The sequence below is a fragment of the Budorcas taxicolor genome, chromosome 1 (assembly GCF_023091745.1).
Source record: "Budorcas taxicolor isolate Tak-1 chromosome 1, Takin1.1, whole genome shotgun sequence".
Lineage (NCBI taxonomy): Eukaryota > Metazoa > Chordata > Mammalia > Artiodactyla > Bovidae > Budorcas > Budorcas taxicolor.
The window spans coordinates 2,331,713-2,355,456 of record NC_068910.1 but is presented as its reverse complement, the minus strand read 5'-3'; the positions used below and the strand labels follow the sequence as shown (position 1 = coordinate 2,355,456).

General features: G+C 61.0%; 1 protein-coding gene across 2 annotated transcripts in view; it reads right to left on the bottom strand.

The window, feature by feature from the left end:
- The window catches only part of FBLN2 (fibulin 2), a 65,112-nt gene extending 42,061 nt beyond the window's left edge, over window positions 1-23,051 (bottom strand). For both annotated transcript variants that reach the window (XM_052639585.1, XM_052640377.1), the window contains exons 1-2: window positions 22,984-23,051; window positions 721-2,009 (exon numbers count right to left, since the gene is read on the bottom strand). In XM_052639585.1, the coding sequence (XP_052495545.1) occupies window positions 721-1,954 (1,234 nt within the window). In that variant the 5' untranslated portion in view covers window positions 1,955-2,009; window positions 22,984-23,051. The remainder of the gene's footprint in view (window positions 1-720; window positions 2,010-22,983) is intronic.
- Window positions 23,052-23,744: the final 693 nt, after the last annotated feature.

The window sequence follows — 23,744 nt, the reverse complement described above, 5'->3', positions numbered from 1 at the left end:
GCCCGCCCGCTCGGGCACACGTGGACTTCATTACGCTCCCCACCTCCTGCAGGCCCGGGGGCCTGGGTGAGGAGGAGCCCCCGGAAGCCCGCTGCCCTGGTGGCAGCCCACCACCTCCTGCCGTGAGACCACGAACCACACCTTCCCACCCTCGACCTGGTGAGCTGAAAATCAGGAGCCCAGCGCCCAGCCTGTGCGCGGATCAAGCCACTGACGGGGCAGGCACTCGGTGAGGGTGAGTTCTGCACCGTCCACTGAGAGCAGGATGCACGGAAGGAGCCGCCGGGCCGGGGGCCTGCAGTCTCAGCCTCAGCACACCGTGGACACCCGCCGAGGGCCACAGCTCTGGACAGACGGGCCCCCCGTCCCCAGGAAACCCTCCTGGACCCCGCCCAGGGGTGGCCCGCTCACAGCCCATGGACCAGGGCCAGCCGGGCCCATACCTGCCTCCCCAGGGTCCCACAGGGCCTGCCCACGGCTGATGCCCAGTGAAGGTCTTCACAGTGAACAACCCAGGCCTGGACAGGAGATGGACTCCCTGCCGTGGACAGAGGTCTCCGGAAAACAGGTTCCCAGGGCTCCCTCAGAGGGGTGGGCTCGGCCATAGACTCCCCCCTCCCCAACCCCTCTCCAGCTGAGCACAGACCTGGGCTGGCACCAGGACCCGAAGATGCCCTCCGCTGGATGAGGTTCCCTGGAGGAGCCAGGGAAGAGTCTTACCTTCCAGGCCGCTTCTCGGGACAGAGTGCACGGAGTTGGGGTCCTCCTCCTCCTCCAGCCGGGACCGGGGCCCGGCCGGCTGCTGGGGCACTTCCTGGGTGGGAGGGGCGCGGGGGATCTCCTGCTGAAGTGTGGTCAGGGCGGCAGGGGCACTAGGCTCGGTGGGGCCCGTGGGGGGGCCCTGCGTGGTCTCGGTCAGGAGGATGCTGGGCACGCTGAGCGTGGGAGGGGGCCCGGCACTGCGGTGCGTGGCCTGCACGTCGGGGATGAGGTTCTCTTCCACCCCAGCCCTGGCCTCGGCCCCCTCCTCCTGGACAGGATGAGCCGGCATCGGGCCTGCCGTGGGCCGTCTGTCCAGCCCCCGGGGGCCACCTGCGGCCAGCTGCTCCCGGCCGGCCGGCGCCTCCCTGTCTTCCTGACCGTCGTCCGTCACTCTCCTGGCTTTGGCCTGCACGGGGGCCGGGGGACCCAGAGCGGCGGCTGCCGTGGGCCTGGGGAGGGCGGCCGGCCAGAGAGTGGCCTGGAGGGCTGAAGGTGGCTGACCCCCGCCTCCCAGAGCGGCCGGGCCCCCAGCGCCCGCCTGGAGCTCGCCCGCCAGGGCCTCCGCCTCGGCCACCTCCTGGTCGTAGCTGTAGGGGTCCTCATAGTGCCGCTCAGGGTCCCCCTCCTCGGCGTCCGAGGCGTTTCCGGGGGTGGCATCTCCGTGGCAGTTGGGCAGCGGGTAGCAGATGAGCTCGCCACCCGCGTCGGGGCAGTGGCAGGCCCGGCAGGGCGCCAGGCGGACTGTGTGGCCGGCGGCGTACTTGCGGCCGGAGTGGACGCAGCCCACCTGGCCGCACTGTGGGCAGCTGTCGGCCGCCACCACAGCCTCGATGCAGTTGGGCGGCAGCTCTGGGCAGGGCATGAACTGGCAGCTGATCTTGCCACCGCCCGGCGGGCAGGAGCACTCGGTGCTGCCGAAGTCCACGAAGTAGGACTGGCCGGCGGGCACGCGGCCGCGCATGAAGCCGCCCTGCAGGCAGTCATAGTACTGGTAGCCCTCGCAGGCACAGCCCTGCTGCACGCACGTGGCGCAGCAGGCCCCCGGCTCGAGCGCGTCCTCGATGCAGTTCTCCAGCGGGGGGCACTCGACGCCCGTGCAGTCCTGCCCCGGGGCTGCTGCACCGCCGGGACTCAGGGCCAGGGCCAGGACCAGGGCCAGCCAGGCTCCCACAGGCTCCCCGAGTCGCGCCATGCCCCACAGCCAGCCACGTGCAGCCTCCAGACGGACTGTCCTCTCCCGCGAGGCCCTGGGGGAATCAGAAAGGGCAGGGGTCAGCACCGCATGGTAGGGGTGGGGGGACTCGCGTGCATGCCTGGCACACACACCAGCACGTGGGGGCATGGCTGGACAGCCTCACCGCCTCCGTTCGCACGTGGAACTCGGCCCACATCCCTGCACACACATTCCCACCTGCTCGGACGCTGCACAGACAGGTCACCGTGGTTCTCACCTGGGTGATGTACAGGGTTGCCAGCACCCAGCTCAGGGCCGCGGCCCCCACCCCCACCCGCCTCCTGACACGTCCCCAAGTGGGACCCTTTGCCCCCAGTCCCGCATGCACACACACACACACACATCACACGTGTTCAGTGGGCACACGGCCACAGGCACGCGGGTGACGGGCAGGCAGAGGCCCCACCACAGTCCTCCAGGCAGTTATGAACACCGTGGCACCAAGCCTCGCCCGTGTGCCAGGACACCACGGGTGCTCTCGCAGACATGGTCCCAGGCATGTGCACACGGCAGCACCCAGCTTGTCTCCCCCCGAAATCCAGGTTGACTCCCAGCCATGCGCCCAAAGGCCCGGGCAACCAGCCGAAGGACACAGCCAGGTGGATGCGAGGCAGGAACCAGGCCCTCCCAGGTCTCACGCAGCAACCAAGCCCCCCACCAAGGTGGCCCTCAGATCCCAGGGCTCAGGAACAACCCCCAACAGACCTCCCATGACTGCAAGCTTAGCTGCAAGGCAGCCTTCTGCCAACCTCCTCAGCAAACATCACTGCCGTTTGCAGAATTAGCCTTGCACGCACACTGTCCTACACATACACATACACACACACACACATACACACACACACACACACACACACACGCCAATGCCGTCTATTCATGGGGCCCTGTGAACAGCTCCCCGCCTCTGCCCTGCTCCTCCATCCACCCTGCCAGCCCCTCTCCATCACCACAGCCCGCCCCTCTCCACCCACCCCTGCCCGCCCCCTCCATGCACCCGCCCCTGCCCACCCACCTCCATCACCACAGCCCTGCCCCGCTCAAGCCACACACTTCCCTCCCCCAACCAGTACCCTGGAAGCCGCCTGCCACCTCCCTCCCCCTGATCGCTTTCTCTGCAAAGCCAGTGTGCTCTGAGAGCAGCTGACCCCACGGCTTCCCGGCCAGCAAGGAGCAGCCTGGATTCCCTGTGGGAGCCACCCCGACCTGCCCTCCAGGGCCTTCATGTGACCTCTGCAGCCCCTCCTCAGCCTCCTCTACAAGCTACTCAAATGTCACCTTCTCACAGGTCCTCACTCGTCCCCTCACCTCCATCCTCACAAAGGTCAGTGGTCCCACGGCCCTGGGACCTGCCGCGACTCGGGAGCAGGCCTGCACCGCCTGGGGCCGCGTGCTCCTGGTCAGAGATGAGGGGTCCCTCTCCACCCACTCCCCGCCCCGGAGCTATGTCAGTCACTGCTAAAGTCCTCTGATTCAGAAACGAACACAATGAAGCGATATCACTAGTATTTTAAGTTTGTAAATTTCATACCTAGGAGATATAAGGATAGGGACTTCACTTTACTGTGTTTTTAACAGAGAGAAAGAGGAAACAGTCTTCATGCCGCCCACCACCTGGCTGAGCTGGGCAGAACACGACAAAAGAATGTGGGAGAACACGAGAGAACACAGGAGAAACGGTGAGAGAACACGGGAGAGATGAAGACAGAACACGGGAGAACATGAGAGAACACGGGAGAAATGATGAAAGAACACGGGAGAAACGAGAGAACACGGGAGAAACGACGAGAGAACACAGAAAAAAGGAGAGAACACGGGAGAACATGAGAGAGCACGGGAGAAACGGTGAGAGAACACGGGAGAAACGACAAGAGAACACGGGAGAAATGACGAGAGAACACGGGAGAACATGAGAGAACATGGGAGAAATGACGAGAGAACACGGGAGAACATGATGAGAGAACACGGGAGAACATGATGAGAGAACACGGGAGAGACGGTGAGAGAACACGGGAGAACATGATGAGAGAACACGGGAGAAACGGTGAGAGAACACGGGAGAAACGACGAGAGAACACGGGAGAACATGAGAGAACACGGGAGAAATGACGAGAGAACACGGGAGAACATGATGAGAGAACACGGGAGAAACGGTGAGAGAACACGGGAGAAACGACGAGAGAACACGAGAGAACATGAGAGAACACGGGAGAAACGATGAGAGAACACGGGAGAACATGATGAGAGAACATGGGAGAAACGGTGAGAGAACACAGGAGAAACGGTGAGAGAACACGGGAGAAACGACGAGAGAACACGGGAAAACAAGATGAGAGAACACGGGAGAAATGGTGAGAGAATACGGGAGAAACGGTGAGAGAACACGGGAGAATCGGGAGAAACGACAAGAGAACACGGGAGAACAAGATGAGAGAACACGGGAGAAATGACGGGAGAACATGATGAGAGAACACGGGAGGACAAGATGAGAGAACACGGGAGAAACGATGGGAGAACCTGTTGAGAGAACATGGGAGAACATGAGAGAACACGGAAGAAACAACGAGAGAACACGGGAGAACATGATGAGAGAACACAGGAGAAACGACGAGAGAACACGGGAGAACATGATGAGAGAACACGGGGAGAAACAAGAGAACACGGGAGAAATGGTGAGAGAACACGGGAGAATCGGGAGAAACGACGAGAGAACACGGGAGAACAAGATGAGAGAACACGGGAGAACATGAGAGAACACGGGAGAAACGACAAGAGAACACAGGAGAACATGATGAGAGAACACGGGAAAACATGAGAGTACACGGGAGAAACGACGAGAGAACACGGGAGAACATGACGAGAGAACACGGGAGAACATGATGAGAGAACACGGGAGAAACAAGAGAACACGGGAGAAATGGTGAGAGAACACGGGAGAATCGGGAGAAACGACGAGAGAACACGGGGAGAACAAGATGAGAGAACACGGGAGAACATGAGAGAACACGGGAGAAACGACAAGAGAACACAGGAGAACATGATGAGAGAACACGGGAAAACATGAGAGTACACGGGAGAAACGACGAGAGAACACGGGAGAACATGACGAGAGAACACGGGAGAACATGATGAGAGAACACGGGAGAAACGATGAGAGAACACGGGAGAACATGATGAGAGAACACGGGAGAAACGACGAGAGAACACGGGAGAACATGATGAGAGAACACGGGAGAAAGGACAAGAGAACACGGGAGAAACGACGCGAGAACATGGGAGAAAGGACAAGAGAACACGGGAGAACATGAGAGAACACGGGAGAAAGGACAAGAGAACACAGGAGAACATGATGAGAGAACACGGGAAAACATGAGAGTACACGGGAGAAACGACGAGAGAACACGGGAGAACATGACGAGAGAACACGGGAGAACATGACGAGAGAACACGGGAGAAACGACGAGAGAACACGGGAGAACATGACGAGAGAACATGGGAGAACATGACGAGAGAACACGGGAGAAACGACGAGAGAACACGGGAGAACATGATGAGAGAACACGGGAGAAACGACGAGAGAACACGGGAGAACATGATGAGAGAACACGGGAGAAAGGACAAGAGAACACGGGAGAAAGGACAAGAGAACACGGGAGAAACGACGCGAGAACATGGGAGAAAGGACAAGAGAACACGGGAGAACATGAGAGAACACGGGAGAAAGGACAAGAGAACACAGGAGAACATGATGAGAGAACACGGGAAAACATGAGAGTACACGGGAGAAACGACGAGAGAACACGGGAGAAACGACGAGAGAACACGGGAGAACATGACGAGAGAACACGGGAGAACATGACGAGAACACGGGAGAAACGACGAGAGAACACGGGAGAAACGACGAGAGAACACGGGAGAACATGACGAGGGAACACGGGAGAAACGACGAGGGAACACGGGAGAAACGACGAGGGAACACGGGAGAAACGACGAGGGAACACGGGAGAAACGACGAGGGAACACGGGAGAAACGACGAGGGAACACGGGAGAAACGACGAGGGAACACGGGAGAAACGACGAGGGAACACGGGAGAAACGACGAGGGAACACGGGAGAAACGACGAGGGAACACGGGAGGACACGACGGTGGCACAAGGGCCCGGCCAGCGGGGCGGAGACAGTGCGGCTCGGCGGTCGCAGAGCAGCAGCAGCCTCCCGCCTCCGCAGCCACTCGGCCAGGAGTGAGGGCACAGGCCCCCCAGGCCGGCGCCCTCCAAACGGGGCTTGTCCGCCAGCGCGGTGGCCCCAGCGTGGCGAGGCAGGTGCCAGCCCACAGGGACTCCGGAGATCACTGAACGCCAGGCGGCTGTGAGGACAATGGAGACGTAAATGAATGAAAGCCAGGAAGTGGGACAGGAAGAGGCCGGGGCAGGGCAGAGGCTGTGTCAGCCAGGGGAGTCGGGCAAGGCTTCTCTGAGGAAGTGCCATTTGAGTGGAGGCCTGAGCCCCGTCCCCCTCGGGAGGCAGAGCAGAGCAGAGACCGCGGGTGCAGAGGGCCTGAGGCAGCACTGGGCAGGGACAGGGGTGCCCCCCACCCGCAGGGTCCACCCTCCACGGTGGAGCCCAGCGAGCAAGGGCCAGGTGGTAACGGCCAGGGAGCCCCGGAGCCGGGAATGATCTGACAGGGTGCTCGACCCAAAGGGCTTCTCTGCCGCCGCGTTGAGAGCAGGAAGCTGGGCAAATGATGGGCAGCGGGAGAGGGCGTGGCAGGACCGGCTGGCAGCCTGGGTGGCGGGTAAGGAGTCCAGGAGAAGCGGAGGCCTGGGCCCGAGCGTCTGGGAGGACGGATGGAGCCGGGGCTTCCATGGAGGGGGGCCACGGCGGGCAGAGGAGACTGGGCCAGGCTGCATTTGAGAAGCCCAGAGACGGTCCAGGTGAGGACGGTTAAGGATGCAGGTGAGGACAGGAGCACGTGCGCAGTGGGGCCAGAAGCCAGGCGTCCCCGGGCGAGGGCTGAGCCCCACGGCCCGCCTCAGGCGCGTGGAAGACGCCACAGCGAGGAGGCCCGAGGTCCACATGACAAATCACAGAGATGGGCGAACAAACGCAGCCCCTCTGGCTCAGAGACAGACCGGGCTGCAGGGACAGAGGGAGCTCCCCGTCCCCGGAGACAAGCAGGCCAACTGGGAGCCCGCACGGGAGAGAGGACTGCGAGGGCACGATCTCCACGCGGCTGGTTCTCGGATCCAAACACGCCGTTCCGGGGGTGCCCGCTGCTGTTCTCCCAGGGCCCCTGCCGGACAGAGCCCCCCAAATGCCTGGCTTCTGCAGGGCCCCCCCCTTGCAACCTAAAAAGAGGAATCACGGGAGGAAGGGCTGAGAAAGGGTTCTTGACCTCCTGCAGCCAGAGAGTGGGGGACACACAGAGACCCTGTGGCGGACTGCCCAGGGCCTGTGGCTGGGCCGGGGTTGGGGGCGCTGGGCCCGAGGGAGGGGCTCATCGGGGACCAGGGAGACCCAGAGGCTCCTCCAAGCTCTCCCGACACCCGCAGATGAGCCAAGCTGGGTAAGGCACGCACGCTGACGATGAGACTACGCCTGTCACAGTGCCAGCAGCCTACGTGAGCCCTGGAGTGGACACTGCAAAAGGGGCACTCGTGCGTGTGGGGCGGGCGCTGGGCTCTCCTGACCGGCGGGGTCCCCCCGAGGGATCTGCAGCCCGCGGTGATGGCCACTGATGCGCGTCCTCTCGGGGCCTCACGCTCCATCACCAAGAGACAGAAACAAGAGGCCTTTAGATGGGAAGGAAGATGGGAGATGCCTTCAGCTGGGGTCGTCCTGCTCTGCAGGCCCAGGGCAGGCTCAGGGCAGCAGTGGGGAGGTGGGGTGGCCCGGGCTGACCACAGCTCTGCCAGGGAGGGGTTCTGATGCAGCCCCGGGGCCAGGGTCTCACAAGCCGGGTGTGGGCAGGGCGGGGCCGGGCCTCGCTCAGCAAGGCTGTCTTCCAAGGGTGCCCAGGGAGACATGCCTACCGTCCCACAGCCCCACATCCACAGGGTGCCCAGGGAACAGGGGGTGGTGACGCTGACCACACCTCCGCTGCCCTCACTGCCCGGCTGCGAGCTCCTGTCCCTGACCCCCCAAACACAGACACATGTTCCTCCATTCAGATGACCCCCACCCCCATAAATGGACTACAACGCACCCGTCCACAGAAGCCCTGGACTCACACTCTGGGAGCTGGCAAGGCCACCCTGGTGCCCCCCACACGGGGCACCAACTCATCACCACTACCAAGGCTCCACTACTGAGCGTGGGGTCTGGCCTCACGTGACAGACAGTGACTCACAAGATAAGGGAATTCTTCTTTCTCCAGTTCGCTGAGGTTCTGATTCTGACGAGAACAGGCTTGCCAGAGCTAGCCAATAAAAACACAAGACATGCAGTAACAGAGGAATTTCAGATAAACAAGGCATCGTTGTTTGGTACTAAGTCAGCCCTGTGCAATATTTGGGAGATACTTATTCCATCGTTTCTCTGAAATTCCAACGTAACTGGACATCCTATGTCTTTACTGGGCAACCCCAGACGAGAACAAAGTCTCAGGTTGACGCTGGTGTGGCTTCAAAACTTTAAAAATATCTGTGGGGCATCTTTCTTTTAAACCCGAGGCAGACACAGCCAAACGCTGAGGCTCTCAAGCAGCTGGGGATGACAGAAGGGAAACAGACACTCAGGACCCTTGTAGACACACCAGTTACAAGCACGCGAGTAATCGGGACCACCTGGCCTGCTGGCCGCCACCTCACAGAGCAGCGCTGGCCCCAGCATCTCCCAGAAGCCTGTCCAGACTGCTGCCCGCTGCCCCCAGGTCCAAGCAGAGGGTGAGCGCCAACCAGCCACCCCACCATCTGTCCACGGGGTATGCTTGGAACCCATACAGTGCTTCTGAAACTAGTTGCCGTTATTAACGTTGCAGTGTTACTAATTTATATAATTGATTTAATGTTATGACACATAAAATCAGAACATTTTTACAGTCAACCTGGATTTCCAATTTCTCTAGGAAAATCTGAAGCTGGGCCTGACGGCAGGTCCACGCTCACTGTCCATCGGCATCACGAGGCTCCCCCTGGCACCCCATTTCTATCCTTTGGAACCCTCCCAGGCCTCTCCTGTCTACACACAAGCAAGAGAGTCCCAGGGGAGGCGGGGGTCCCTGCTTCTTCCTGCCTAGAGTCTCTACCGGAACCGCCTAGTGTTCTGGGCTAGGAACTGTCTCTTCTCTAAGTAGAAGCTGGGGAATCGTGCCCACTCCAAGAAGTCCACTCCAAGGAGCCTCGAAACCTAGAGAGCATATTAAAAACCAGAGATGTCACTTTGCCAACAAAGGTCTGTATAGTCAAAGCTATGGTTTTCCCAGCAGTCAGGTACAGATGTGAGAGGTGGACCACAAAGAAGGCTGAGTGCTGAAGAAATGATGCTTTCAAACTGTGGTGCTGGAGGAGACTCTTGAGAGTCCCCTGGACTGCAAGGAGATCCAACCAGTCAATCCCAAAGGAAATTAACCGTGAATATTCACTGGAAGGACTGATGCTGCAACTGAAGCTCCAATACTTTGGCCACCTCATGCGAAGAGTTGACTCATTGGAAAAGACCCTGATGCTGGAAGGGCGTGAGGGCAGGAGGAGAAGGGGACGACAGAGGGTGAGATGGTTGGGTGGCATCGCCGACTCGAGGGACATGAGTTTGAGCAAGCTCCAGGAGACAGTGAAGGACAGGGAGGCCTGGCGTGCTGCAGTCCATGAGGTTGCGAAGAGTCGGACACGCCTGAGCCACTAAACAACTGCCAAGGAGCCCGCTCCTACCCGGGCAGCCTGGAAGGTCAACGGTGTGAGAATCCGACGTCATCCGCACAGCCACACGAGACACACGCACGGGAGGGAAAGCTGGAGTGGCACGCTGGCGCCCCCCAGAGGCAGAGCCCGAGATGGGGCACGGGGCCCACTGCAAGACCCTTGGGAGGAGAGAAAAGGGGGCGTGATGGCAACGGAGCCGTCTCGGCCGAAGTGGACACCTGCCTGACCCCACGGGGAGCGCCCAGGGCTCACCCCCGTCAGGCACGTCAGAGGGTCACCTGCTGACGATGGCGGAGGGGCGACAGCCGGAGATCACGTCCTGGGCCTGCGGCGGTGGGGGGGGCAACGCCTGTCGGCCAAGGGTGAGCGTCTGGAGAGGGTGCCGGCGTGAGCCAGGAGGGGGAGCAGCCTGGGCGCCAGCGGGGACCACAGGCTCTGCCACGCACAGACGCACACACACGCGTGCGTGTGCACAAGAGCAGGTCAGGGAGCCTAAACCAAGAGACAACCCCCAAACCTAGCTTTGCTTGCTATATAACTTGGGCTGGGATCACCCCAGGCTCGGAAAGGTAAGAAAGTAATGTCCTAAGATGTAGACGCAAACCCCGCAAGATGCTGAAGGCCAGGGAAGCCTGGCGTGCTGCAGTCTGTGGGGCCACAAAGAGTCGGACCTGACCCAGCGACTGAACCACCACAACACGTGTCCTGAAGCAGTGTTTGCACACCGATGTTCACAACAGCATTAGTCTCACTAGCCAAAAGGGGAAAGTAACCCAGGCGTCCATCAGCAGACAGACGGACCAACATTACATGGTTCTCTGCACACAACGGAATATTACCCAGCCGTATAAGGGGGTGCTAACACTTGTGACTACACGGGTGAACGTGGAGAACACTGCTCGGTGAAGCGAGTCAAACACACGAGCACGGGCTGTGCGACCCGCTTACGCGCGGTCCTTAGAGAAGGCAGCTCCACAGAGACGGACAGTAAGATGGTGGGCGCGGCGGGTGGGCGGGGCGCGCGTCTAACAGGGAAGAGGGTCGGCTTGGGAAGATGAAGGCTCTGGAGAGGATGGTGGGGATGCTCACACACCAGCGGGGATGGACTTACCGGTACTGAGGTGTCCATTCAGAAATGGCCCAGTGGGGCAGTTTTATATGTAACTTCTACAGTCAAAAGTAATAAAACGTGTGCTGCGGAGCCAAAAGTGAACAGTCAAGGAGCAGAGAGAGCAGGAGAAAAGAAGTGCTGTGCTGAAGAGCTAACAGGAAGCCAGGGGCCGCCCCCGAGACCTCGCCGTTGTAGGAAGCTTCCTGGCAGCCAAGGCTAAAAGGGAAATCGGAGGATGACCCGGTGCTCCGTGACTGATCAGAGGAAGTCATCTAATTCTCTGGGAAAAATAAACGTGCTCTTGGCACAAAACGTCAGGAGGGATGTTAGCTGTTGATCAGGCTCGTGTTAACCTTTGCTTCCTCGGCACCGACGGAATGCCCAGCACCGGCCTGAGAACTTCCAGCGTGTTGATTTCATTCAACCATGCTCGACAGATAAGGAAACGCGGGCCCACACGGGCCCACAGTGACACCAACAGTAAAAGGTGGTTCAGATATCGGAAGGCAGATCCGCCTGGCCAGGGAGCACAGCCTGGGGCCTCCACGCTGCAGACACTCATTGCCCACCTGCTGCCTGCCAGCCTCCATGACAGGTACCGGGACGCGGCCACGAACAAGATCCCCGGCGGCCAAGACCTCGTGTGGCCAACATCCTGGTGGACGGAAGAGACAAATAACACGTAAGAAGGGAACAAGGAGGTTGTGAGGGATGACCCTGGCAAGATGGGGCCGCCACGGGCCTCTCCAAGACGGCGACACTTGGGCCGAGGGTCTCCTGGCACAAGCGCGGTGGCCGTGCTAGGATGTGGGAGAAGCAAGCCAGGAGGTGGTAACAGCACGTGCGAAGGCCCTGTGGCATGGACCAGTGGCACTCCCTGGGGCCGGCACACAGGGAGACAAAGAACAGAGGGAGAGGGGGGTGACAGGAACCGCAAGATGGAAAAGAGGTCGGGGTGTGAAAATCAAGGAAGAGGAGGAGGTCAGAAGAGGAGGCCAGTCAGTCCCCCATGCCCAGGGCCCCAGGGGACGCGGCAAAGTGTCTTGGTGGACACTATTCCAACAGGGTGGCGGGAGGCATCACCGGGTCCCAGCACATTAGGAAGTTGTCAGGAAGCCGGAGGAAGATTCCAGCCACAGGTAGCAGGGAGCCGGGTCAAACTCTGTCATCGTCAAGGAGGGAGAGCAAGCAGGGGGCAGGGCTAGACGGCCACGCCCAGTGAGGCTGGTGGGTGCTGTGGGGGCGGCGCGGGCGAAGGACCACGGAAGGAAGCGGTGTCCTCCGCGGTCAGAGGTGGTGGTGGTCACAGGAGAGTGTCTCCACTGCTATGCTGACTTTCATGGACTTTTGGGTACGTTTTGGTATGCGTGTTTTTTCACAAGGGAAGAGACTTTTAAAGAAAAGAGCCTATTATAATTGCCCAGGAAAAGGAAACAGAGCTGTTGGCAGAAGAAATGGACAGGAATGGACAGACGTGAAAAACAGTCACAAATCACCCAAAGAAAAGTGATGAGGCCTGGCTTCCATCTTTAAAGGCCGATATTCCTGCCCTTTTTCACGGAAAGACATCTCAGTGATCTATGCCGCCATCTGCAAAAAGACAGGTCTGGCCAGGGGAGAGTGGGCATGGCTGAGGGCACCGGGGACTAGCCTGGGACCCCCAAGGCAGATGGGGACTAGAGGGAGTGCAGGGGACCCCAGGTCTTGGGCCAACCTGAGGTGAAAGTACTGACCGCAGGGGGTGTTGGGGCCTGTGTGCTCATACTCATGGCCCTGGAGACCCTCCACGGGCAAGCTTGTGAAAACACCGGGAAGACCATCCTTCCAGTTTATCAGCCAGGCTTCTTCCCCTCCCTTCCCTCTCTTTGCTCATAAAGAGAAAGGAAAAAAAAGTAACTAAAATGGTTAAAATCTCCTTAAATCTGGAGTGAGAGTTGAGCCTTCATCTATAATCACTAATCTCATTACCAACATAAGCAGGTAAAAAATCACAAAGATGAACACCCAAGACTTACAATCAACCCTCGAGAAAAGAAAACGCTGCTTCTGGCACAGGACGGAGCTGTTATTTTCCTTCCCCAGGAGTCACGACTCTGGACAGAGGAAGCACACTGGGCACAGCAGTGAGCAATGGCCCTGCCCACGGCCAAGGCTGAGCTCATCACCCTCCCCACCTGCATCCCCACGCCCTCCACCCGGCCCCAGGCAGGCAGACAGGCATCCAGCTTGCCCGTGGTCCTACCCGCCTAGGACTTCTCGCCAGGCTGCCTCCCAGTTGCTAGAAATTCTGATGCTTCTCTACCACCTCCAATCTCTTGGTTAATCCACCCATCTCCACCACAGAAGGAAAATGTGAGCACTCCTTGGACATGGGACGGCTTCTCATTACTGATCGTACACTCACTCTGCTTCCAAGAAGGGCCCCTGGATTTCATTCCGGGGTCCACGCCACTCAACTGCCACGCCATCAGTGCTTCTCACTCTTCTCACAACAATGCCTAACCCAGGGATGGACACCAGGCCGACCCAAGCCCACGAGGCCCAACTCAGGTGGGACACTGGGCACACGGCCTCTCTTGTTCCCACCGTATTAGGCATGAACTGATTTAACAATGTGGGTCCCTGAAGCCATCGTGTTCTCAGGTGGAGACTGTCTGAGGCTGGGGTCAACTCAAAACCAAACAAAAAAACAAAGGAAAAGCCAAGATACAGGAAAAGAGAAAGAGTCACAGTGGCAGCTGTCGAGCACCTGGGTCCAGCCAGGCCTGAAGCTAACCGATAAGCCGGACTTGCAATGTCACGAACCCACCTTGCTTACGCTTCCCATCACCTGCAACCCAAAGTCGTAACAGGTATATGGGCTTATATAAAAAAAACTGATGCCTATCATTTTAGGGGTCTCCGAGACTCTCTGGGACTCATGGAACCAGGGCTGAACCCCCCTGGCCCAAGGATAAAGTGAAAACTCCTAGGGTGAGCTCTCAAAGTCCTTCACCATCCAGCTCCCACCTATCTTTCCTGCTCCATTCCTCTGAGTCGCCCTCCACATATGTAATTCCTGCTAAATTCTAAGGCTCTGGTTCCCAGCCGCTCATTTTGGCTCATACTGTTATCCCAAACAAGGGTGCCCTCCCTCCTGAATCTCTGCACACCCAAACCTAACCTTAAGGCCAAGACCCGAGGGCGGGTGGACGGATGAGTGGGTGGGCACCAGAGGGAAGGTGGATGAGGAGGTGGACTAGCAGATGGGAACGTGAACTGACACGAGGATGGACAACGACGAAGAGACGGACGGCTGTCTGACGGATGGCGGTCCGATCAGGGATGATGGGGCAATGAATGGCAGATGGAAGACAGGACGGAGGAGTAACCAGCCTGTGGATAAATGTCTGGTGGATGGGGGCGGGTGGGTGGAAAGATGGGGGAGGAGATGCAGGCAGCGTGGACGGGAAGGTGGGTTAACAGCGAGGGCATCAGCAGAGGGACGAAGGGCTGAAGGACAACGGGCTGGCTGGGCAGGGAGCGGGTCAGCAGACAAGCGGATGCTCGGGTGGCGGGTGGGCCAGCAGACCGCGAGCAAGTGGGGGGAGCTCTCGCTCCATCAGTGCCCCTCCCAGCCTCCCTGGAAAACCCAGAGCAAGGCTCGCAGCTCCCCTGCAGGCCAGCGTCTCAGGGGAGTCCTACACCGCGGTGAACAGCGTGCAAAGCACAGGGTGGGTGTCAGACGGGCTCACGCTCACAGCCCAGCGGAGCCACCTCCTGCCGTCTGACCACGGACCAGAAGCTCCAACTCTGAGCTTCCTTTTCCCCGTCCATCCAGCGAGGATAACATGCTGCCCTTGCAGGGCGCTATGGGATGAAATCGAAAGGTAGCTGCAGAGGCCAGCCCGAGACCTGGTCCAGTCAGAGCTGACGATAATTCCCACTCTACTAAAAATGGTTCCAGCGCCTAGAATAAGAACGGGGCCTCCTCCTCCCATTTTATGAGACTAGGAAAAGTCCTGATACCAAAAGCAGATGCGGGCACGACAAGAGTGAGGTGCCGGCCAGCCTCACTTATGAATCGAGCTGCCAAGCCCTAAGTAAAATATCAGAAAATTGAATCCAGCAGCACATTACAGCAGTAAGAATACATCGCGTCCAAACAGGGTTTACCTCAGGAATGCAAGCGCCGTACAACACTGAAAAATCAAGGCAATTCCCTAAAAGACAAATTCTGTGTGATCCTTTCAATAGATGCTAGTCAATAAGCTTCAACATTTTGTGATTAAAGGCCCTGAGAGAAGTCAGTTGCTCCGGGCACAGTGGGTCATCCACTCGGTCCTCACTGGAGGGGCTCCCTCCCTGCCAGACATGGAGAATGGGTTCACCCATCACCCACCCCCCCAGGACCACACATACACAGAATAAAAGTAGCTCAGTCGTGTCTGACTCTTTGCGACCCCATGGACTGTAGCCTACCAGGCTCCTCTGTCCATGGGATTTTCCAGGCAATAGTACTGGAGTGGATTGCCATTTCCTTCTCCAGCGGATCTTCCCGACCCAGGGATCGAACCCGGGTCTCCCGCATTGGAGACAGATGCTTTACCGTCTGAGCCACCAGGGAGTCCTAAACCGGCCTTTACAGGGATTTAATTCCCCTCCCGCGTGTGTATGCCGTTATACATGACTCCATGTGACCACACGGACTGTAGCCCTCCAGGCTCCTCCATCCATAGGCAAGAATACTAGAGGGGGTTACCATGCCCTCCTCCAGGGGATCTCCCCAACCCAGGGATCGAACCCACGTCTCCTGTGTCTCCTGCACTGCAGTGGACTCTTTAGCCACTGAGCCACCTGGGAAGCCCAATGTCTCTCCCTGAAAGGGACGCAAAGGGAGGAGATCAACTCTGGGGTCCATCATTCCTTCAGAGCCTCCCAAACCAGGCACGTGCCCTTCTCCAGCCCCTGGACTCCAGAGGTCCATGCACACTGAGAAACCGCTGGAGGAGGAGAGGGGAGTCCCCGAGCGGGGCCGGGACCCGGTTCTCCCCCTACCTCTGGGCTCACGCAGACTGCCTCTGGCTTCCTGTTTTCCTTCTCCTTCGGAAGCAACATGCGTTTTCAAGGGAAGCTGAAAGACCAAGCATCCCTCCACGAGAGACGCATGTCCACAACCTGCGGGTCTGTGTAAGCAGGAGTGTTGGGGCAGAGGGGGGTGAGGCAAGTGTGTCTGCGTGCATGTGAAGTCTAACTGAGTATGCGCAGGGGCAGGTGTGTCCCCGAGGCACGTTTAAGCTTGTAGGAGTGTGTGTGCGTGAGTGTGAGCCTGTGCACGCCTGCCGCACTGGGTTCCCAGCTGCACTGGTGGGACCAGGGTGTCAGCGCCTACCGCACCCCGCGTCCTGTCCAACCTCAGCACGGGCAGCTCTGCCCACATCCCCGCGCTCCGGGCTCCCGCGGTGCCCCGGGCAGCCTGGTTCTGCTACCACCTCCCCTCTGCCCAGACGGGCCAGATGCCCATGGGGCCAAGGCAGGCAGGTTGCCTCCTCGTGCTGGAAGCTGACATCTCGCCCACATGGGCTGGAGGCGGGGACCCAGCTCTCCTGCTCAGCCCTGATGCTTCTGGTGGGCGGGAGAGTGGGGATGGGTGGCTGGATTCACTCGCCCGGCCACAGCACAGGACGGGAACAGGATATGAGATGCGTCCTCAACGTGAATGTCACCTGCACTCATCCCAGAAGGGCCTTCAGCAATGGAGAAAAGCTCACCTGACATCACCTGGCAAGTCGCTGGCTAAGCTGGAGGTGGTGGTCCCACCGTAACCACCGCCGGTGTGTGTCCACCCTTCATACAGAAGTGTGTGTCTCCTGGGTCCTCCTCTGAGCCTCATGGAGGCCAGGGAGGGACTCTGGAGTCGGGAGTTGGGGCAGAGACATGGAGACACAGAGGGAAGCAGCAGCAGACAGACAGACAAGCAGGCAGACAGACAGGGATGGGCAGGAGGTGAGATGAAGCGGACGGGCAGGAGGCCGGTCCGGCAGACCTGGGCTCCTGGACCACCCCCCGAAGCATCAGCATTCGGAAGGCGGTGTGGCCAGGGAGGCTCTGTGACCGTCTGGGGCCTCTGCCAGGCCAGCACCCCCATTTATTTGCACGGCCCTGAAATTTAGAAACTTCTCATGGCTGTCCCCAAAGGGCCCGCAAGGCTGTCAGTCAACTCTGCTGGAGCAGAGATGGGCAACAAGTGGGATCAGGCCCTGGACCCTGGAGGTCAGGGTTCAAATGTGAGCCCAGCTCCCCCCAGGCTGTGGGCGGCTCAGAGCATGTGACCCCAGAGCGGACCTGCTCCTGTCTGCTCGTGAGCCCAATCACAACAGCCTCCCGGCAACACGGGCAGGCTCCAGAGGAGATGGAAAGGCCACAGCAGGGCGCCAGGCAAGCCAGGCATTCAGTGAAGGGCCTGCCCCAGCTCCTCACAATCTCACAGCCCCGCAGGTCTGCCCACTGTTCTGGGCCCTCTGCCAGGCACACCCTTCTGGCCTGAGCAAACTCCTAGTCATCCCTAAAGACCCAGCCCAGTATGCCCTCCACCAGGAAATCTTTCCTGGGCATTCACAGCTGCCTTTTATGCCCTCCTGTGCCCTGTGCATGGAGACCTGACCATCTGGAGTAAGGAAGGCCGGGCTGGAGGTCGGGACTCAGCAGCCTCACCCCGAATCTCCAACTCCCCATTTTCCAGGCCCAGGCAGGTGCACCAGCGCCCTGGCCTGGCGGGGTCCTCACCCCACCGTCACCCAGCACCTCGGACCCCTCTTCTCACACTCCAGGCCATTCCTGGGCTCCAAGTGAAAGCAGAGCCAGGAGGGCTGGCCCCAGTTTGCAGATGAGGAAACTGAGGCCCTAGGAGGTGAGATGGCCTGAGGCCAGCAGAGTCTGCTCGAAGGTAAAAGCCGCCAGGGCCTCAGAGAGTCATCCACTCCTGGGCACATGGAGGCTGGTGGCCCCCACCCTCTTGGCCACACAGAGGCTCTTGACGCTCCCCGCCAACTACACCCCCTGGCAGACAGGCACGGCACTTCCTCACTGACGCTGACCCAGGCGGGGGTGCCCTGGCCGCCCACACTGCAGCACACGTCCCCCCCCACCGAAAAGCCAGGCTCCCCACCCTGAGGAAGGAAATAACCTTTCCCCAAACCAGCACTTTCTTTGCGATAATCTCCATATATGAGAAGACGGGCATTTTTGCAATGCTTCCAGATCCCAACAACCCTGAGGACAATGGTGCAAAATGACGCACGCCCTGACCCCACAGGGACCCCGGGCAGGGACTAGCCCGACGGAAAGGAATTGGTGGTTCGTGCGCGCCAGGCACCCCACAACCCAGGGCAGGACCCGAGGTGCACACACCCGGCCCCCGCCCAGCCCTGCTCCTCACATGCTGCGTGACCGCAGCCAGCCTCCCACCTACGCTGAGCCTGTTCCCTGCCCTGTCGCCCGCCCAGGCCTCCCACTGGCTGGCGGACCCCCGCCCCTCCGCTCAGAAATGCCCGAGGCTGCCCACCCGCCACCCTCTGAGCAGGACTTAAGGTCCTCCCTGTCTGGTCCAGGGCTTGGGGCCAGCCTCACAGCCCGCCTCCCCTCCAACTCATCCGAGAGGAACCAGTGTTCTCCTGTTCACCCCTCAACCTTCAGTTACAGAGAAAGCATCACCCCCTCCAGGAAGCCCTCCCTGACCACGCCCAAACTCTCAGAGGCTCCATGCTCTCCCCTAGAACCGCTCTGACGGAAGCATTTCAGAACTGGCTACGGGGGTCCCTGGGGCCCTCAGGATGGCTACAGGAGGGACCCCGGGCTGGCCCACACCAGAGGCTGTCCTGAGTGCTGGGTGTGAGGAGGGGACTCAAGGTCCCTCATACGAAAGGAATCCCGAGTCCAGCCAGCCTCTCCCGGCTGCTCCCACACAATCCCCACCCTGGGTTCCCAACCTTCCCAGAGGCAGGCTGCGACCCCACTCCCAGAAGCCAGGGGTCCCTGAAATTCCCAGTCAGATCGGCCCACTCTCATCTGACTTCTTATCACACCCAGGGTAAGACTGAAAGTCCCCCTGAATCCCCAGATCCGACCACCCCCATGCTCACGGGGGTCCTTCCTCCAGCTGCTCCGGGTCATTTGCCCAGGCTGTGCCCCCTCCCCCGAACCCCACTGGCCTCCACTGACGTCCCACCTATAGCAGCACCCCCCCCACCCCAGGTTCTGGGCCAGCTTCTCCTGCTTTGCAGCCCAGGTGTACCCGGCCGCCTCGGGACCTCACAGTGAGCATCCGTCTGTCTCCCCTAGACAGCAAGCTCTCTGGGGGGCAGAGGAGCTGGTCCTGGCATTGCTTTCCCCAAGGACAGCGACCAGCACCCACTGGGTATCACTTCCTTCCTCTTTCCAACAACCCTAAGAGATGGGTTATGACACCATTTGACAGATGGGGTCCTGTCCCGAAGGAAGCATGGCCTGCGACCAGCAGAGGTGGGATCTGAGCCTTGCGGGTCACCGAGGCGGGGACTTCTTGCACCCAGCAGGCCCCCGTGGTCTGGACCTGTCGCTGAGCTCCAGCCCGTTGGCAGGCAGACTGCAGAAACAGGCTGGAGAAGGGGCGCCAAGTGCCATGGTGCCCACCCCAGGAAGAGCCAGCAGTCAAACCTGGAGAAGGAAACTCCCACAGGAAAAGGGGCAGAGAAAAGGGCGGCATTTTTTCTTTTGTCCAATTGCCAAACTTTGCAAAACGTGACTTCGCTCGCATCTAATTTTCATCACAGTGGAAACCTTTATATACCGTGCCAGGAAGAAGTCAGTCTGTTCGGTAAAGCAAAGAACTTAGAAACCGTCCTTAAACACTGCACTTAAAACTCACAAACGAACCCTCACCCACCAACTGCTCAGCTGTGTCTGACTCTAACGTAATGCTTAAACAGCGAATACAGTGGCTTGGTTCAAAATCCAAAAATACAAGCCTGGCAGTGGGCGTGTCACCTGATCTTACACCCTGGCCCCTACCTGCACACGCCCTCCAGGCAAAGCACAGGCGACCACTGCACCTCACCCCAGGGCTTCCTCCCGGCGTTTGCCTACGAGCATACGAGCAAATGCAGATGTGCAGCTCTTACTTGGCACAAGACACACTGTATGTCACACGCTATTCACCACCTTCTCTTCTCTCAACGGACCTCGAGGATCAGAGCCTCCTTTTCACAGCTGCATAGTATTCCGTCAGACGGCTGCACCAACACCTACTTCACTAGCATGTATCACCCTGGATCTCAAAGGTCTGTCGACGGCCCTGTCTCCTCACCTCCCTGTAGCTTCTCAAGGGGTAGACCTGCCCTCGGGCCCAGGCCCGGAGAGGGCCTCCCCACTCCCGCCAGCATGCTCTTGGTGGGGGCACACAGCCTCCAGATTGCGCCGCCAGGGAGGCTGTCTTAAAATGGCAATCAGAGCTCGTGGCTCCCTGGATAAACACTTCTCCGCAGCTTTCCAACTCCCTGACCTGCCCCTCCTCCCCTCCCCTACCGGCTCCAGCCTCCTCCCTTTCAGTCCCTCGTCCCTCAAACACGCCAAGGCTCACGTACACCACGCCAGGGCCCCACTAAAGGCCGTTTGCACCAGCTGCGCCCTCAGCCTGCATGCTCCCATCTCAGCTCAGAGATCCCCTCCTCCGAGGACCCTGTCCTCCCACCTGGGTTGGGCTGCCCTGTTGGCTTCAGCGCCTTTATAGCAACTACACCTGTCTGAAGTCAATCTAATTCAATTCTCTATTGCCTCAGTCACCCTACCTGGCAGGCTGGAACTACATCCCAGGACCAGGCCTTCAGTTTGGGGGGGGCAGGTGGTGAGTGGTGGGACATCAGGGTTCAAGAAGCCAGAAAGGGGAAACACCCAGACACTTCCTGGGCAGCGGGCCCCAGGCTCCCCTCCCCAACACCCCATTTCAGGACCGTGAGCCCTTTACAGAAAAGAAGACACAGGGTCAGGGAAGGGCGGAACAGGCCATTGGCACCCTCCTCTGTAGCAGGAACGAAAGCCTCGGGAGGCACATGGACGAGGCCGGGGGCCGAGTCCACCCCCCAAGTCCCGCGTGCCACCCACAGGCCCAGTCCTCAGTCAGTCAGTCAGCAAACTTCCAGGTAGCCACCCACCACAGGCTCAGCCGCATCCATGTGGCAGAAAGAGAGGAGAGAGTCACAGCAACCAGGCCTTAACACAGCCACCGCCCCGCCCCACGCCACCCAGCGAGAGGCCGCCAAGAAGTGGGAGCTGGGAGCCGGTCCCTCGGCCTGAGCCCCGCCCTGCAGAGAGCGCCCTCCTCCTCCAAGGCCGGCCAGGGGTGGGGAAGGGAAGTGCTCCCTGCTCCCCTCCACGGCAGACACAGAATTCTGATGCCCAACAGGACACACCGAGGTCCTCCGGAGGCCCCGCAGCCTTGGGGAACTCGGGGTCTTCAGCCTGGCGGTCCTGGAGTCACAGGGGCTGCAGGGCCACAGCGGGAAGAGTGTCCACCGGCCCAGGCCCCCTTGGGGTGGGCACCGCTGCTGTAAGGGTACCCCAGTTTATTCAGCAGGTCTGGGGGGAGCTGCAAATGGGAAAGCGGCCAGCTGGGGACTACGGCCTAGTGGGCCCCGGCCCCGACCCCAGGGGCGGCAGGCAAGCCAAACTACCCAAGGGCCCAATCCCCGGCGACATGGGTCCCAAGCCGCCGGAACCCTGCGATTTCTCACGAGACAGAAATCGGACTTTTCTGTGAAGCTCACCGATCTGAAAATGCTGACAGCTAATTAAATTTTTTAAAATAATACTAACGTGCTGAGAGCCAAACCAAACAGGCAGGGCCAGGCTCGGCGGGGGCTGGCAACTCCGCGCCTCCCGAGTAAGAGCCTCTGACTCCATCCACGCCCTGCCCACTGCCCTTCCCAAGGCTCTGGACCCGGTGGGGGGGGGGGGGCAGCGGGGAGCAAGAGATGGAGCAGTAGTTCCCAGGCCCTCGCTTCCTCCCGGGGGGCGGGTGGGGGGGGACGGGGATCTTCAGCCCTGTGTGCACGTGGGGACGCTCAGAGTCCCAATCACTCAGCCACAGACTCCGACCAGGCCCAGGCACCAGCTGACTCCAGGAGGGCCCTGCAGCTGCACCTTCATCCGAGGGGCTCGGGATGACGGCCAGCACCCAAACGATCTTTCCGTTTTTCCATTTCTAGCCGGTCACGGTGACACCTGCTGGCTCAGGCCAGCTTTGGACCAGCCCAAGTGGTGGGCACACACTGAGGGGGAATGAGACCCTGTGACAGCAAAGGGCAAGAGGGCACCCCTGCCTGGAGAGCGGGCAGGAGGAGAGGACAGGGAGGCGGTGTGTGGGGGTGGGCGTGAAGAGGAGGGGGAGGGTGGCAGGGCCAGTCACCCCAGCCTGTGCTCCCGGGAGCCATCCAGGCTCCCCCACAAGGGACAAGGCCTCTGGGGGCTTGCCTGGGCCCCCACCGGGGTTAGGAGGGCATGAAGCGGGGTGCCCACGAGGGTGGAGGGGGCCGGGGTCCCCCAACGAGGAAGCTATTGGCCTGTGCAGGCATTCATGGTGTGTGGCTGGGAGGGGGGTCTGCTCATCCCCGCAGGTATGCCTGTGACACACGGGAGCGGTGTGTGGGGCAGACACACAGCGGCGAGGCACACGCGCTTCACAGGCAGCGGGGTGGAGGCTGGCGTGCGTGTCCCGGGCCGCCCGTGTGCAAGGCACGTGTGGGTGAAGCTGTGCGCGCACAGGAGACGTGAGCGAGCCGAGTGTGAGGGGCCGGGCGTGCGCAGGGGGTCCGGGGTGGGCGTGCGCCGGAGCAGGAGAACTTGGGCCGCCCGCGGTGGGGGGACGCGCGGGGGAGGAGAGCGGTGCCAACCGACCAGGGCCCGGTTCCCCCCGGGGAAGGGGGCCGAGGGCGGGACTAGGCGGGGGAGCGCGGCAGAGGAGGAGCCGGGGGCCCCGGGGCGCGGGCCGGGGTCCGCGTGCACTCACCGCGCTGCGCGCCGCTCGCCCGGCCGCCGGCGCCTCCACCCGTCCGTGCGTTCAGCCGTCGGCGCGTCGAGAGCTCGGGGAGCCCGGCGGCGGCGCGGGGCGGGCCGGGGGCGGGCCGGGGGCGGGCCGAGCGGGCGCCGGGCCCCCGGGCCGCCCTGCCCCCTCCGCCTCCGGGGCGGGGTCTCGGCCGCGGCCGGGGAGGGGGCCGAGCGCGCGCCGCCCCCGCCCCGCGCCGCCCCCGGCCCGCCCCGCGCCGCCCCCGCCCCGCGCCGCCCCCGCCCCGCGCCGCCCCCGGCCCGCCCCGCGCCGCCCCCGCCCCGCGCCGCCCCCGGCCCGCGCCGCCCCCGGCCCGCCCCGCGCCGCCCCCGCCCCGCGCCGCCGCGCCCCCGGGGCCGGACGTGGCCGCGCCGCGCGTGCGCCTCGAGCCCCGAGCGCCCTGGGCGCGCCCCTCGCGGCCCGTCTCGGCGCGGAGTCCCCGCTCTGGCCCTGCAGCCCTCAGGGGGCTTTGGCCCGGCCGCCTCGGCCAGCTGGGCCTCAGTGTCCCCGCCGGGAAGATGGGCCGGCCTCCCCGAGCATGTTGAGCGGGCCCGAGGGGCCTGGCCGCCTCTCACCAGCTCGCTCCCCGTCTGGGGGTCTCCCACACCACCCCTGGCCTGCTGGCACCGGGTCCCAGCCCCCAGCCTAGGCTTGTCCTTTTCCCCAGCCCACACGGCTGCCTGTGGCCACTGTGTGACCTCAGCCAAGGCCCTTGACCTCTCTGA